The sequence below is a fragment of the Alligator sinensis genome, unplaced genomic scaffold (assembly GCF_000455745.1).
Source record: "Alligator sinensis unplaced genomic scaffold, ASM45574v1 scaffold73_1, whole genome shotgun sequence".
NCBI classification, from domain to species: domain Eukaryota; kingdom Metazoa; phylum Chordata; order Crocodylia; family Alligatoridae; genus Alligator; species Alligator sinensis.
The window spans coordinates 4718357-4734349 of record NW_005841838.1 but is presented as its reverse complement, the minus strand read 5'-3'; the positions used below and the strand labels follow the sequence as shown (position 1 = coordinate 4734349).

General features: G+C 42.5%; 2 protein-coding genes across 5 annotated transcripts in view; both read left to right on the top strand.

The window, feature by feature from the left end:
* The window catches only part of ZC3H7A (zinc finger CCCH-type containing 7A), a 54535-nt gene extending 40204 nt beyond the window's left edge, over nucleotides 1-14331 (top strand). For 3 of the 4 annotated variants that reach the window (XM_025203383.1, XM_006015521.3, XM_006015520.3), the window contains 8 exons: nucleotides 2709-2890; nucleotides 6921-6997; nucleotides 8395-8528; nucleotides 9229-9334; nucleotides 10122-10230; nucleotides 11391-11524; nucleotides 11854-12017; nucleotides 13391-14331. In XM_025203383.1, coding sequence (XP_025059168.1) covers nucleotides 2709-2890; nucleotides 6921-6997; nucleotides 8395-8528; nucleotides 9229-9334; nucleotides 10122-10230; nucleotides 11391-11524; nucleotides 11854-12017; nucleotides 13391-13580 — 1096 coding nt within the window. In that variant the 3' untranslated portion in view covers nucleotides 13581-14331. Of the gene's footprint in view, nucleotides 1-2708; nucleotides 2891-6920; nucleotides 6998-8394; nucleotides 8529-9228; nucleotides 9376-10121; nucleotides 10231-11390; nucleotides 11525-11853; nucleotides 12018-13390 lie in introns of those variants that run through there. The other variant, XM_014519928.2, reaches the window with a different exon arrangement.
* A 1161-nt stretch (nucleotides 14332-15492) lies between these two features.
* TXNDC11 (thioredoxin domain containing 11) overlaps nucleotides 15493-15993 on the top strand; it is a 114408-nt gene continuing 113907 nt past the window's right edge. Inside the window, exon 1 of the mRNA XM_006015519.3 lies at nucleotides 15493-15536. Coding sequence (XP_006015581.1) covers nucleotides 15508-15536 — 29 coding nt within the window. The 5' untranslated portion in view covers nucleotides 15493-15507. The remainder of the gene's footprint in view (nucleotides 15537-15993) is intronic.

Below are 15993 nucleotides of genomic sequence, written 5' to 3'. Positions count from 1 at the left end.
GAAGTCTCGGTTCACAAGACAAACGACAGGTGATCGTCCAACCTCCTCTTGAATTTGCCCAAGGTAGGGGTGAGGACCACTTCCCTGGGAAGTTGGTTCCAGATTTTGGCCACCCTAACTGTAAAATATTGCCTTCTGATCTCTAACCTAAACCTATTCTCCATCAGCTTATTACAATTGTTCCTTGTCACCCCAGGTGGTGCTGGGGAGAAAAGGGCTCTGCCTATTTGTTGTTGATCTTCCCTGATGAGCTTGTCGGCAGCCCCCAGGTCCCCCCCTTAGCCTCCTCTTGCTGAGGCTGAACAGGTTCAGGTCCTTCAGTCTCTCCTCGTAGGGCCTGTCCTGCTGCCCTCTCGCCAACCGGGTGGCCCTCCTCTGAACCCTCTCCAGGCTGGCCACATCCTTTTTGAAGTGCGGCGCCCAGTACTGGACACAGTACTCCCAACTGCAGCCTGACCAAAGTCCCGTGGCCCAGCCTGTATGTATGCTGTGGATTCCTTCTCCCAAGGTGCAGCACCCTGCATTTATCCATGTTGAACCCCATCCTATTCTCATCTGCCCACTTTTGTAGTCTGTCTAAATCTATTTGCAGCCTCTCTCTCCCTTCAAGTGTGTCCACCTCGCCCCACATCTTAGTGTCATCAGCAAACTTGGACGGTGTGCTTTCCACCCCTTCGTCCAAGTTGCTGATGAAGATGTTAAACAGCGCAGGCCCGAGGACTGAGCCCTGGGGTACCCCACTGCTTACATCTTGCCAGGTTGAGTACAACCTGTCCACCACTACTCTCTGGGTGCGCCCCATATGCCTGGATTTTACCCATCCAACTGTGTAGGCATCAGTGCCACAGTTGCTTAATTTATTGATGAGGATGGGGTGAGAGACAGTCTTTCTTGACTTTAAGAAGGCCTTTGACACTACGTCCACGGTGACACCATCATCCAAGGATTTAGTTACTTGGTCATAAAAGGCAATCGGGCTGGTCAGGCAGGACCTGCCTTTAATGAACCCATGCTGATTGCCCCTGAGCATGATCTCCCCTGCATGCCCCCCACAGATGTGCTCCTTGATGATTCTCTCCAAGATCTTCCCGAGCACCAAGGAGAGGCTTCAAGCCTATAGTTACTTGGGTCCTCCTTCCTCCCCTTCTTGAAAATTGGGACCACATTAGCCAGTTTCCAATCCCCCGGCACCTGGCCAGATGACCACGAATGCTCATACAGCTGGGCGAAGGGCTCCGTGATGACCCCTGCCAACTCCCTCAACACCCTTGGGTGGAGGGCATCTGGACCTGCAGATCTAAAAATGTCTAGCCCTTCCAGAAGATCCCTAACTATATCTGCGCTGACTGAAGGCCTGACAGAGCTATCCCCGAGATTGACCTTGTAGAGAGCTCTTTGGTCAACAAATGCAAAAAAAGATCTAGTGGCTTGTAGTTTGAGTCTACACTGACTCAAAATGGAAGTAGATTTTTTTTAATAGTAATGGTGGTGGAACTTCTGGAAGAATGGACTGTTATGTTTGTGTTTGCACCTCACCTAGCACAATTCTATTATCTGGAGCTTGTAAGAGCTGCTAAAAATACAAACATTAGCTCTTGGAATACATTGCTTGAGATGCTGGATTCTCCACATTCTGAAAACTTTTGTTGAGTCCTGTAGGCTTGATGCAAGAGTTTCTAGGGGAGAATTCTAGAACCTGTGTAATGCAGCACCCCAGACTTTATAAACATAACTCTTTTTGCCTCTAAATTCTTTCTTTGGGAATGTTTTGATTTGAGAGTGTATATAGAGTCACAGAAAATTAGGGCTAGAAGGAACCTCAGGCTATCATCTAGTCCAGTCCTCTGCTCAAAACAGGACCATCCCCAACTAGATCATCCCAGCCAAGGCTTTGTCTACCTGGGTCTTAAAAACCTCCAAGGATGGACAGTCCACAATGTCTCTGGGTAACCTGTTCCAGTGTTTTACTACCATCCTAGTGAGAGAGTTCCTAATATCTAACCTAAACTTCCCTTGCTGCAAATTGAGACCACTGCTCTTTGTGTGCATCTTTGGTGGGAGGAGTTGAAGATTAAATATAAAAGGATTAGAATACTGACTAAAGGGCTAGTAAGCAGTATTTGAAGACTGTTTAAAATCTCAGTTATGAATGATAAAGCACCATGCTGTTTTGAGTGGTGTAATGTTGTGCCATTTGTTTGATGTGTCTCATGGTTTGATTACCTGTTGCTGGTTATGGAATTGAAAGTTTGTTTTAGACCTGCATTAAAGAGAGACTCTCTTTTGGGGAATGGGGAGATATTAGATCAATGGGGAAAAACAGGCAGCCATAAAGGATGCGCATGATTTTCTTTGTAATTCCATGACACTTTTCAAGATAGCAAAATTATGAAGTACAAAGGGGATACTATTAATGTTTTTTTTTTTTTTTTATTTGAAAGCTTAAACTTAATTTATGGTGCATGGGGATGTCTTAACATTTTTGTGACACTTTAAACGAACTGACTGTGAAGACCTCATAGTCCCATAGGGAGTCTGTTTATAAATAATTTATAAACAGAATTTATAAAGGTTAGTTAGCCTAGCAGTACACAAAATGCACTTTACAGAGCAGTGAGGAAGAAAGAATGATTGTTTTGCAATCTTAATGCATGAACATTATCTGTCATCTTAAGAAAATCTTCAAACATGTACTGTCTTTTAAATAGGTGCCTTGTCCATATTTTGCGAGAAACTACAGTGAAGTATTCCAAAATTCGTCCTTTTCATGTTCAGTGTCAGCTTGACCTGTGCAGACATGAGGTGCGTTATGGATGCTTAAGAGAAGATGAGTGTTTCTATGCACACAGTCTAGTAGAGCTCAAGGTTTGGATAATGCAAAATGAGAAAGGTAAGTTTTTAACTTTAAGTACACTTTCCCCAACCTCTAGTGAAAAACGACAAACAAAAAATGAATGCAATCTTCAGAGGTTTGTGCGTTATAGGTGTCACACAGAAGTTGACTAAGATGGCATACAGACATTCATTCCTGCCAGAAGAAATTTTTTCTGGTAGAAAAATAGCCCAGGAGCTGGACTGTACAGACATTCCTCCAGCCTAGGGGTGGGTATGGCTCACAAGCAGATGCTCACCAAGTGAATGGCCATGGGAGGTGCGCCATGTTAAAGCTGTGGGTGGGTTCCAGCTTCTGTGCTGGTTACATTCCCGGATGGGAGGAAGGAGAGGGATGTGTGGTCTTCAACAGGTCACCAAAACTTCAGTGGCCTGCCAATCCAAATAACTGCCCTCCTTTGCTCCAGCCCTGTGTTCTCTTCCAGCAAGGGGGCACTAGAAGAGTTTCTGTTGAGCCACTGCCCACCCTTAGGGGAACCCATTGGTTGACAGCGTGCTCCTTCCCTTGCCTGGAAACTGGGCAAGCTTCAGGTCACAGTTGGCAGCTGCTGAAAAGCAACAGCTACCACAGACAGTCAGGGAAGATTCCTGCCCTGGCAGAAGGTCCTCATCCCTGCAACTGATTGGCAGGAGAGAAAGCATTCTCTTGTGGTGAGAGGCCCTCCCAGTTCTCGCCTGCAGAAGAATAGCTGTGTTCCTTGCATTTCTCTGGGCTGACCTGGAGGATTGCAGGGAGAGTAGGAGGGGAGTACTCAGTTGTTGTGGAAAGGCTCCTGGAGCCTTGTGGGAGGGACTTCCTCTCCCTTCCTTCCCCCCACACATAATATAACATTTTTGGAATGGGCTGCTTCTCTTGGTTTTCTGGCACAATTTTGCTCAGGGGCAGGCAATTATTTTGGGTGGAGGGTCACTTTCTGAGTTTTGGCAAGCTGTTGAGGGCTGCATCTGTAGCCCCGCCCCTTGACAAGTGCCCTGCCCTCTGGTTGCCATCTTGGGACTAGAAGTCCCGCCCCTAACCTCTTACCTTTACCCCCGAAAGTGCCACCCCTTACCCCTGGAAGCACTCCTTTGGGGAAGAGAGTTGCCATCTTAGAATGGGAGGGGGGAAAAAACAAATTATATATTAATTACGGATGTTTGACTTTTAGTATATTTTAATTTAATTCAAAAATGTTTTTGTCTTGATTTGTGTGTTTGTGCTGCGTGTATATATAGAAATGATTGCATAATAGCTCAAAATGCAGTCTTACTTTTGTATAGTGTATGGGATGTGTTGGGGGTGTGGGGTTTGTGGGGAGCTGTGGGTGGGTGGGTATGGGGAGTTTGTGGGGATGTGTGTGGGTACAGTACCTGTGGGGTGTGTGGCTGTGGGGTTTGCGGGAAGGGTTTGAGGGTATGTGGGGTGTGCATGGGAGCCCCCCCCGCATATGCCCCCCAGAACTGGTCAACAGCCCATAGCCGAAGCGCTCAAGGGGTAGGGACTGCCTTTTCCCCCGCCCCACAACAGCCCATAGCACAAGTGCTCTGCAGTGCCTACTCGCCACCACCAACAGCACGCAGCCCAGCGTGCCCTGTGCCTGCTCTGCACTGCCTGGCCACATGCGGTGGTAGTGGCAGGGTCCAGCACGTGTCCCGGGCCAGCTCCCAGTCACCCGTTAGGGCTGAGCAGCAGCAGCTGGGCAGAAACTACTGCTCGGCATGGGGGGGAAAGCGGTCCCTCCCCCTCACCAGGCAGTTTTTGCTGTGGCTGCTTGGAGCCCGTGCTGTGCTAGGCTGCGTTGCAACTCCTTCACCACCACCTGTGAGCTGTCCTGCAGCTGCTTCGCACTGTCACCACTGCTGTGTTGGGCAGTCCAGAGGCAGTGGCAAAGGGTGTTTGATTTTTAATATATAATTTGTTTTTTTTGTTTTTTTTCCCCATTCTGTGATGGCAAGCTCTCTTCCCCAAAGGAGTTATTCTAGGGGAAGGAGAGGGAATTCTGGTGGTAAAGGTCAGAGTTTAGGGGTGAGACTTCTGGTCCCAAGATGGTGACCAGCGAGCGGGGCACCTGTCAATGGGCGGGGCTACCCATGCAGCCCTTGACAGCTTGCCAAAACTCGGTAAGCGGCTCTCCACCCAAAATAATTGCCCGCCCCTGGTGTAGTCTATAAAGAGGTAACATGGTGTCCTCCATATTTTTGTCAATGTGGCTATGCTGAATACGCCTCTTCACAAGGAAGTGGGCTTTTCATTGCTTTTGCACTTTTCAGATATTTGGCAGGTACGTCGACTAGCTATAGGATTCAGGACAGTCATGTGTGAAGAGGGACTCAGCTCCCTGTTTCTCTTCAACTCTAGCCTCTTCAGTCTTTCTACTCAGTTTGGCCTTCAGAGTCCTTCATGTAGAAGGAAGGGAAGCTATTCTTATTTCCTCTCCTGCCCTCCAAAGATTTTCCAGATTCAAGGATAACAGTTATTTTCTCTAAGCCCTGTAAGCTTCATTTTTAAAATATGAAGCTACTTCATTAAGTGGAATCACCATGACAAAAGGTTGTGTGGAGAAATGTGGACACCCAAACGTGTGTCCAGGGAATCAAAGATCAGCCTTTTCAGGAGGCTGTGATGTTTGGAGGGCTTTAAAGAAGGAAGTGAGAAGGCCTGATGTAGAAACGCTTTCAGAACCGTTCAGGCACAGGCTAGTTTGCCTTTATAGAGACTCTGTAACCATCATAGACTTCAGTGTCCCTGACATTCAGCATCTCTGTGGTATTAGGGAAGTGAAAACCTTGGGAAAGGTTTAAGCATATGGAAAGATAAACCAAAAACATCCGTACCCAGAGGACACTGAAAAAGGATAAGACCTGTAGAGGGAAATGGTTGCAAGAATGACTTTTCTGCAAGCAGTGATGAGCTTTTTCTATCTGCTTGTGCTGTCTCAAGTTCAGGGATGTCATATATATATTATGACATATATAATGACTCGATTCGGTGGAGATTCGGCCCAATTCAGCGGCCGAATCTCCAAATCTGAATTGAATCAGGAGATCCTTTAATTTCTCTGAATCAAATCAGAACTCTTCGAATTGATTCGGAAAGATTTGATGATTCAGACATAGACACAGCTTTAAATGTTTTTTCTACATACTTCAAGGTACCAGGCAGCTCATGAACGCTGTGATGGTGGGGTGGATGGAGCATCCCACAGGAGCATGCAGTGGGGGTGGTCTCCAGTGTGCTCAGTGGTGGACCCAGAAGTAGACCAGAAGCACTTCCAGGTCCGCTGTGGTGTGCATGGGGGACTCATTCCCCAGCTCAGCAACTGGTGCTTCCTAGGTCTGTGGGGCACCCAGGATTCCCCTGTGGCTGACTGCTGAGCCAGCGGGATGCGGTCCCCCCCGTGCTCTTGTGGGACACTCCATTCGCCCCACCATTGCAGCATTCATGAGCCTTGCCTGGTACCTTGAAGTATGAAGAAAAAAACATTTAAAGCTGTGTCTGTGGCCAAATCGCTAAATCATCAGCATGAAATCTTCAGATTCGGATTCAGCCGAATCGAATCGGGACAGTGATGGGAATCAACAAATCAGAACACTGTCTCCTGATTTGGGCCAAATCCAAATAGAATATGGCCCATTTCGCACACCCCTAATTATGTATATATGTATATAACATTTTGGGATGTTTTAGTAAATTGTGAACATTGGAGTCCAGTTTGGAGAGGCGGGGGGGGGGGAACAACATAAGGTTGTTACTAAGAGCATTGTAGCGAGATTTGCTATGCAGGCTCTCTGGCAGGTTCCAGCTGTGTAAAGAACTTAAACTAAGCTTCAGTTTGTATTTATGAATGCGTATTGCTTTGTTGTTGTATTGAAGATATCCTTAAATTTATAAAGTCCCTTTTTTATGAATGGAACAGTACTTAACAGTATTGTTTTCATTTGGTAATTACAATTCTGTTTTTGTTTTTTGAGAATTCACTTGACTTTTTGCCTAAATAAAGCTTCAAAATATTCCTAAATGTCCAGGACTTTTTTCTTTTCCTTTGCAGGTATTTCACATGATACTGTTGTTCAAGAATCAAAGAAGTATTGGCAGAATATGGAAGCTAATGCACATGGATCACAGGTATTTTCACTCTGTTCTTGCTTGTGAAACTGGTGAATTGTCTTAGAAATAATGGGTTTAAACAAGAGAAATTTAAACTAGCTATAAGAGGATCTATCCAACTAATGATGGCTGTAAAGCACTGGAACAGATTTGAAGGGTTTGGGTTTATCCATCAGACTAATTTTTTAGTGCAGGTTAGACAAAAATTGCTCTCTAATGCTTTATAATTGATCCTAGTTTTAGTAGGGGACCAGAGTAGATGACTACTTGAGGTCATTTCAGTTTTTATTATATAAATGAGGAGCTAACACATCTGGTGACATTTATTACTAGTATGTGAAGACTTTTATAACGTGATTTACTTGTTTCAGTGAGATAAAATGTCTTGATAAGCCTCAAATTTCTACCTCTCCTCCCCTCCACCCCTTAAATTTCTTTATTTTTTTAACATTATGCTCTCTGGGCTGTTCAGAGTCTGATACTTTTTCTTCCCAAATTGCCAGCTATACTCAGCCTTTTCTTTTTGCTTTGCTCATTTTGCTTTGCTCATTTTGACATAAATGGGAAACTTGAATTTGTTGTCTTGCTTCAGGGGAGCAGTTGGCTTCAGACTTTTGTCTAATATTTATGACTTTTGTGGTTTTTTGTTGAGTTTATATAATGTGCACATTGCATGGGGTGCCCTGCTGGACTAACCCTGAATCCTTGCTCTGGGACTGATCTGGATTGGGCCCCAGACTATCCATGCATGCCAGGGCTAGCCTGTAGGGCCAGTCCAAAGGGGCGTCCCATGCATCATTCACACTGTGCTGGTCCTGTGCACCACATGCAGAGCCCCAGAGTGGGGCCAGCATATGCTGCATGTGCCATGTTGGGCTGGACCAGCCATGCACACTGCTTGTGGCAAGGGGCCAGCACAGGACACTTGCTGCAAGTAGTGCCCTGCCAGATTGTCCCTGTGTGAGGCTCTGGTGTGTGGTCCTGATCTGGACCAGGCACGAAGTCAACACATAGGAACAGTCTGGTGTTGGCACTGCATGCAGTGTGCACCCCAGACTGATCCCTGTCCCACATGCAGTGCCCATGGTACCAGGTCCAGTTTGCACACTACACTAGCCCCACATGGTACATGTGGCATGCAGTGACGGTTTAAGACCTAAGGGCTGCATCATGGTGCTCCAGTGGGCTGAATCTAGCCTACAGGTCTTATGTTGGACATTCCTGATCTAAACTAAATTGGACAAATAGTCTCCACACTAAGAGAAATTTTTATTGTGGTGATTTCAGGTAAAACTGCTATGAAGGATAATCTGGGTAGAATGTAGCATACTACGCTCCATTTCCTTTGAGGGGAATAATTAATAATTATTATGATTTTTTTAATTGCAAATGCAACATACCTTATTTTTTTTAAGGTTCTGGGGAACCAAGTGAAACACGGATCTCTTAATTTGAAGATGAAGTTTGTGTGCGCCCAGTGCTGGAGAAATGGTCAAGTTAGTGAGCCAGACAAAAACAGAAAATACTGTAGTGCAAAAGCAAGACACCCGTAAGTAAGGTGGATTATTTCTGATGCGCACTATCTTTTTCAGGGAGTTTTTTAAGGTTTTATGGGCAATATTGTGTTAATCTTGCATTTTAAGGAAATTTTGCTAAAAGGAATGAAAAAAAGTCAGTATGGTTAAAGTGGAATAAGGTAGAAGATATGCTAAATATCTTTAGATGTAGGGTGATCATATTTCCTTTGTCACAAAATAGAGCACTACACTTTCCCCCACTGGCATGCTCAGTCATCTCCAGGCTCCGATAAAAGTGGGAGCTCTGGTCTCGGGTAGGTGGGGGATCCCAGGAGGAAAACCATCCTGATTTTGTCAGAATAGTACCATTTTGAATACCTGTCCTGGGCATCTTGCTGAAGAAGGGACAAAAGCATTGATTGGAATGTATTTGTGGGATGCCCGGGATGTACATTTTAAAATGGCACTACCGAAGTGAAAATGGGACATTTGGCCAGCCTACGTGTATACATTGTTCAGGAATAAGAAATGCACACAAGAACCTTCAGTTGGCAGCTCAAATGCATATTATTTTTCCTTTTTCTGACCACCATAACAGATGTTCTTGTGCAATTTATTTACATTTTGAAATATATCAAGGGGTGTTTTGGGTAATAACTTTTGGGTGCTTTATTTTCTCTTTATTTGTCAGTTGCATTTTGTTTTTGAATACAGTATCTCCATTTAATTTAGGTGGACCAAAGATCGTCGGGTGGTGCTGGTGATGTCTAATGAACGTAAAAAGTGGATGACCATTCGTCCTCTTCCCACAAAGAAACAAGTGCCTTTGCAGTTTGATGTATGTTTCTTAAAATTGACTTTTTCCATTGAAATCCCGAGGTAACTGGAAAATACTGTATTCTTTCGAATATAAGATGCCCTTGAATTTAAGATGCACTCAAATTTTCTGACTGTCAATTTAAGGGAAACAAACTAATCAAGCACAGGCATGTTTGGTGCATAAAAACATTTTTTACTTTTTCCTCCACTCTAATTAAACACGTGCAGGCTGCTTTTAGAAGAAAAACTTAGTTTTAAAAACGCATCTTACATTCAAAGGAATACGGTAATTAGCCTAATTTCTGCAGCCATTTTTTCTGAAACTCCAGTGAAAACTTTAGAAGTCTGCATGTGAAGCATGTGCAGGCCACATCTTAAGCACAACTGCTTTAGCTTTTGTGAAGCACTTTCATATCTGTGAAAAGGAATATGGTTGTAGCTGGTGTTTTAAAGTAGTATCAATATACAGGTAGTGTAAGAGTGATATTGTAGCCATGATGGTCCAGAAATTATGGGAGGGGCAAGAATTTCTTAGGGTGATATTTTTTTTATTGGACCATCTAAATAGTTGGGGAAAAGTGAAACATGCTTTCAAATGTAAGACAGTTTTCCTCGGGTCTCTCTTCAAACAGCTTATTTTCTAAAACCAAATTACTTGAAAGGATCTAATAGTACTACTTTTGAATGTAATAGAATGTAAAATTTAGTGATACAAAAATGCTAGAAAGTCCAGCAATCATTCCATGTTAACCCTTTTAACTTGATTTTATGTTCCTAATCAACTCTCTCTCTCTCTCCATGCATAGTTGTGCAATCATATTGCTTCAGGCAAGAAGTGTCAATATGTTGGAAACTGCTCCTTTGCTCACAGTCCTGAAGAGAGAGAAATGTGGACATATATGAAAGAGAATGGTAGTAAGTATAAAGTGACGGGATATTAAGTGTGCTATAAGGCTAATGTAACTCTGTTTTCATCCCTGTATTCAAGTAATTACCCCTTATTCCATTTTCATTTAGTTTAACCTTTTCTAGTCGAAATGTAAGCAGTTCATTTTTGAGTGTCCAGTATGAAGTTATGCCACTTTACATACAGGATCAGTAGAGAAACCAGGCATATCCAGTTATAAGAATAAAATGAATGGTTCTTGTTAAATATTACTTTTTTAATATAGGCTATCTTTGGATGGTGTTGGGTGAACCATGCTAAACCATGATACGCAAATGTTTTTAAGTGTACCAAATTCCCCTGGGTTCACACCTTAGTGGGATTCTATGTGTATAAATGTTTGGAGGCTAGTTTTTTGCAAAAAACTATCAAGTGCTTGTATTTGCATATAAACAAGAGTACTGATTATTAATTCTCACCTTTTTGCATGTTATCCAATGAGGAAATACTGAAGAATTGATGTGTTACTGGAATCTGTTTCTAAATTGGGGAAACAAACTAAATTTATTAAACAGCTCTTTTGAAATGTAGTTGACAGTTGTAGCAAAAATCAGATATCAATGCAACAGAGCCGTATTTTAATTATGGGCTTGGGGTGTAAATATTTGCTACGCTTTTCTTCCAAGGTGTCTAGGTAGGGGAAAGTAATGGAATCAGACCATGGGACCAGAGCTTCACTAAGCTGTTTTTCTTAGTCATTATGGGCATTTATACACGTACCTATTAGTTCTCAGACGTGCCGGAGATCCACCGCTTTGGAGCAGACTCGATTAACTGCACTGAGTAGTTTGCAGTTGTATAACTGGTGAAATGCATGTCAGCATGGAGAAAATGGCGCGGGTGCACTTTTGAACTAAGGCACCTCCAAGGTGCCTTAGTTCAAAAGCGCATCACCACCATTTTCTTTGCATTGATGCACATTTTGCCATTTGTACAACTGCAAGCGGTGCAGCACTGGGTGCTTTTCAAAGCCCCCAGCGCTGCGGCACTTGCACATGTAAAAATGCCCTTTCTTTCTTTTCTTACACAGTTTGTTATGTCCTTCATCTTCTTGAATTATTGGTTATGTAGTACATGCAAACTCTTGCTTTAATTGCATAGTACTTATTTGAGCTTCTGCTCTCATTAGTTCAAGACATGGAGCAGCTCTATGACATATGGCTCAAGAATCAAAAGCCAGAAAAAGGAGATGATACAGCTCCTCAGGCAAACAAGGAAAATGGGAAACAAATTCATATGCCAACTGATTATGCTGAAGTTACAGTAAGTAATGCAGGACAAGTAATATCCTAAACTTTGGAATCTTTTTCACCTGGTACCAGATACTGCATTCCTTGTTCACAGTAACTGAAATGTTCCTAGTTAGCTACAATGCCTGGACATTTTAAGAATTCATAGTACAAACTTTAGATGGACTGCACTGTTCCTTTGCATCTCTCAAGAACCTGCAGATGTGGTGATAAGTGTCTGGTGACAGAAAACACTTTTGCTAGCAAATTGTCCTTTGGCTAATCAGATGGAGTAAAGCTGTATTAATGATATTTTTGCATAAAGTATTTAATGTTTTTATTTTAAAAAATTGTGTAAACTAGGTAGACTTTCACTGCTGGATGTGTGGAAAGAACTGTAATAGTGAAAAACAATGGCAAGGTCACATTTCTTCAGAAAAGCATAAAGAGAAGGTATTCCACACTGAAGATGATCAAAACTGCTGGCAGTATCGCTTTCCAACTGGGTTTTTTAGCATTTGTGATAGGTATGTAGCTTTTAAATTAGATGTTAAATCACTTAGCTATTCACGATTGTGAATAAACATACTGAGTGAATGTTGTAATTGATCACTTTGGCATATCATTTCAGCCATCATAGTTGCATGCTAACATAGTTAAGTGTTTTGTCACATGATAAAACAACCCAGTTGATATTTTTTTGGAGCCAAATGTTGTGAGAGAGAGGGCTTCACGAGAGTCAGATGTGAAGCTGTTTGGGTGGGTTCACAGCCTTGTTTCATTTGGATGAAATGTTGTTTAAATAATGTATTGGTACATCACAGCTATTTAGTATGAATGCATTTAGTCATGCCTGTGCAGATTTCTTAATGAAAAACATAAAGCCTACAAGTAATTTAGCCACTTAAATAGAAAAGGTCTTTGAAAATCAGATACTTGTATGCTATTGGAAGCTATTTCTGAAATGTTATTGGTGTCCCAAGGAGCACTTCTTGCTGAACTGCTTTGCCCTTATGCCCACTGGCTCTCCCAGCCCTGGACAGTACAGTCCCTTCTCTAAGCACCATGTGTAGCCTTTTCATTTGAGCTATTTGGCCAAATCCTTCAACTCTTCTCAATACTAAATTAAATAAAGGCCTGTGAGGTCTTGGTATGGAAGAGGCTGTACGACATAAAATCAACTTTTCATTCTTGTGTGCAAGGAATATGGTTTTTTTTTTTTTTGTTGGTGGTTTTTTTTTTACTAGTCCTCAGCAATAACTTAAAAATACTAGTATGCTTTACAGAACTCAGAACTACATTGGAGACATATCACTACTGGTTTAAAGCACTCTGGAATTATGATCTTACCTCTCTCAACAAAATACTTGTATAAATTAATCTCTTAAATATACTGTGGCTGGAATATTAAAAGCAAATTTCTATTTATTTAGGAAAGGAGTAAGGAAACATAAAAGTAATTACTAACGTGTTTTTAGATTTTTTTTTTTTTTTTTTAACAGACTAGTTTGATTAAGTTTGTAGTTCAAATTGATCTGCAGGGATGGAAGGAGACTTGTTGAAATTTGGGATGGACTAATTTGTTTGCTTTATTGATTAAATCTGATGTTGGGGACTAGGCAAAGCAGAGAGATGAGGACTACAGAGGCAAGAGCCAAGCTCCTATCCACACAACATATATTCTTTACCTGGTTCTCAGAGATCACTAAAGGCTAAACTGGACTAGTATAGGTTCATTTTAAAGAGAGAATTATAGATATTTTATTTATCAAGGAAGAAAGGAAGAACCACAAAGGTGTGGTTCTATAGGTACCATGATTAGTACAAAATATTTAAGATATTTAAAACTGGATACAATAGTTGTCATAATATTGTACCCATGATTTACATTTTTTAACAGATATACGGCTGGTGCTTGCACTGAAGGAAACAACTGTAAATTTGCGCATGGAAATGCTGAACTCCGTGAATGGGAAGAACGAAGGGATGTTTTAAGAATGAAGCTCAGGAAAGCAAGGAAAGACCACTTGATTGCTCCAAATGATAATGACTTTGGAAAATATAGTTTTTTGTTTAAAGATTTAAACTAACTCTAAAATGACACATTCATGTTACCGGTTGACAGCATAAACCAGAAAATTTGACAGTAATCAAAAGCATGTGACAGAAAAGTTGCAGGCTTCCTGCTTTATTGGCATATATTGTTCCTCCTGAACAGCAAAATATAGTAGATTTAGGAGGATTCAGCAGACCTGTCTATGCTCTCATGAAACAGAATGGTGAAGTAATAATAATAATATTAATAAAAATCCTTAAAGTATTACTTGCTTATTCGCCTTCTGTTGGACAGAGTGTTAGGAAATAGGAGGAGGGAGGAGAAGTCATAATGTCTAGAAAGCCCTCCCTAGTTGTCGGTCCTTCAGCTGAAAACTTTAAGGTATGATTACAAAAACACATTATGTGTTTTGGGCTAAGAAGAAAATGATGGATGAAAATTCTTCAAATGTTTTAATGGAGAGGATTTGTTTAAAACAAAAGTTTGCTACTTATCTATATGTAGGTTGCTAAAGAGGATTTTCTTATTAAAAAGATTTTAAGCAAATAACCATTTAACTGCAATATATGTTGAATGGGGTATTTTTTCTCTATTTGTATGTTTCAATATCACTTACTGAAAAGGATCTTGGGAAAATATGTATTAATTTTTGAAAATCAAGTAGTTAAAATTTTGTTTCTTGGACTTCGCTGTTTAAATGATGATTTTGAAAGATTACACTTGTATGTCAGTATTGTGTATTGTACGGACCAATGTTGCCTGTAATAAAGAGAACTTTACATAAATTTGTTTTCTGCATGTAGCTGCTCAGGATTGATATTTCAGTGACATTTTGTATAAAACTATGAATTGCTCTTCCAAAAACCTTTTGAACAACTATATCTAAACAATTACATATGGGTTGGTTTAGATGAGAATGATCCTTCCTTGAGCAGGAGACTGGAGTACATGAGCTTTTGAGGTTCCTTCCAGACATTTTTTGATTGTGTTTGGTTTTGATCTTCAGCCATGTCAGTGATTTGTTTAGAGCAATAGGCTCTTTGGGCTGCTGCTGGCTTAACACAAAATAATCCTTTCCTCCCCACATGCCTTAAATTGGGGAGGGAATTGGGTTCTGACAGCAAGCTAAACATATTGGGAATACATGTTCTCTACTCCTAGCCAGTGAGGTTGCTTAAATTACACACTTGATAACACCAATTAGGCCAGAAACATCATTAAAACTATACTGCCTTTTTAATTGGAGGGGAAGAGGAGAGGAATCCCAATTTCAAATATATTCTTTAGGCACAACCTATGATTGGTCATGCCAGGAAGGTGGGAATGGCAGGTTTGTAGTAGAAGGGACCTGGGACATATGCCTTCAGCCTTTTGTCTTGGGAAAGAATCACGGTTTTGTTGTTGGAAAGGTAATCCATGTTCCATTTCACAAATGGGCCATGCTTACAAGTGGAAGGACTCGCCAGCTTTGCTGAGATACCACTTCTAACATGACTACCCTTTTGGGGCACAGCTATGAGCCCTTTCTTTTCTTACTGCCTCCTGGCTTTGTTGCAAATCTTGCTGTCTGCTTCATTCTTGTCACAAATTTGTGCTTTTTCTCTTTTTTTAAAATTCGATACTTTTGTCTACTTTGTAACGTTTGCTAGAGTCCTTTTGGATGATTACCAACTTCCTTACTACCTTTATTTTCCAGAAATATTTTGATTTCTTTTGAATTGTTTATAATAAATGCTTTATTTGGCTAATCGTCAGGCAGATCGAAAGCTGTCCAGCACGATTTCACAAGGCTGCAGTTACTGGGTTCGTGCCAGAGTTTGTGTATGTAAAATGTGTGGGACCATAGTCGTCTCTTTCCAAAGGTGTATGTAAGAAGCCAAGCTGGATGTTGACGTGTCCCTTGTTTCGGTCCCTGGGTTATAAAAGGACAATGCATTACAAGGACAGGGCAGCAGAAGCCCATGGTGCAGGCGTTTCGTGCCAGCTGCCGGTATTTGCATTAGGAGGGGGAACACGGCATGCACTTCACAGTGAGCAGCTGGCATTTGGGACCAAGCTGCGCTGCGAACCGCGACGAACCTTGCTCGTTTGTTCGAACAGACTTCTGCCCAGGCGCGTGGCTCCCGCCGCTGCCCTGCTCGCCTCCACCGGCGCGGACCCCTGCACCAGCGCCCTGGTGGGGCCGAGCGCGGAGGAGGCAGCGCTGGGGGAACACGGCATGCACTTCACAGTGAGCAGCTGGCATTTGGGACCAAGCTGCGCTGCGAACCGCGACGAACCTTGCTCGTTTGTTCGAACAGACTTCTGCCCAGGCGCGTGGCTCCCGCCGCTGCCCTGCTCGCCTCCACCGGCGCGGACCCCTGCACCAGCGCCCTGGTGGGGCCGAGCGCGGAGGAGGCAGCGCTTCACCGGGGCCGCCCCTTCCCGGCCCTCTCGGCCTGGCGGCT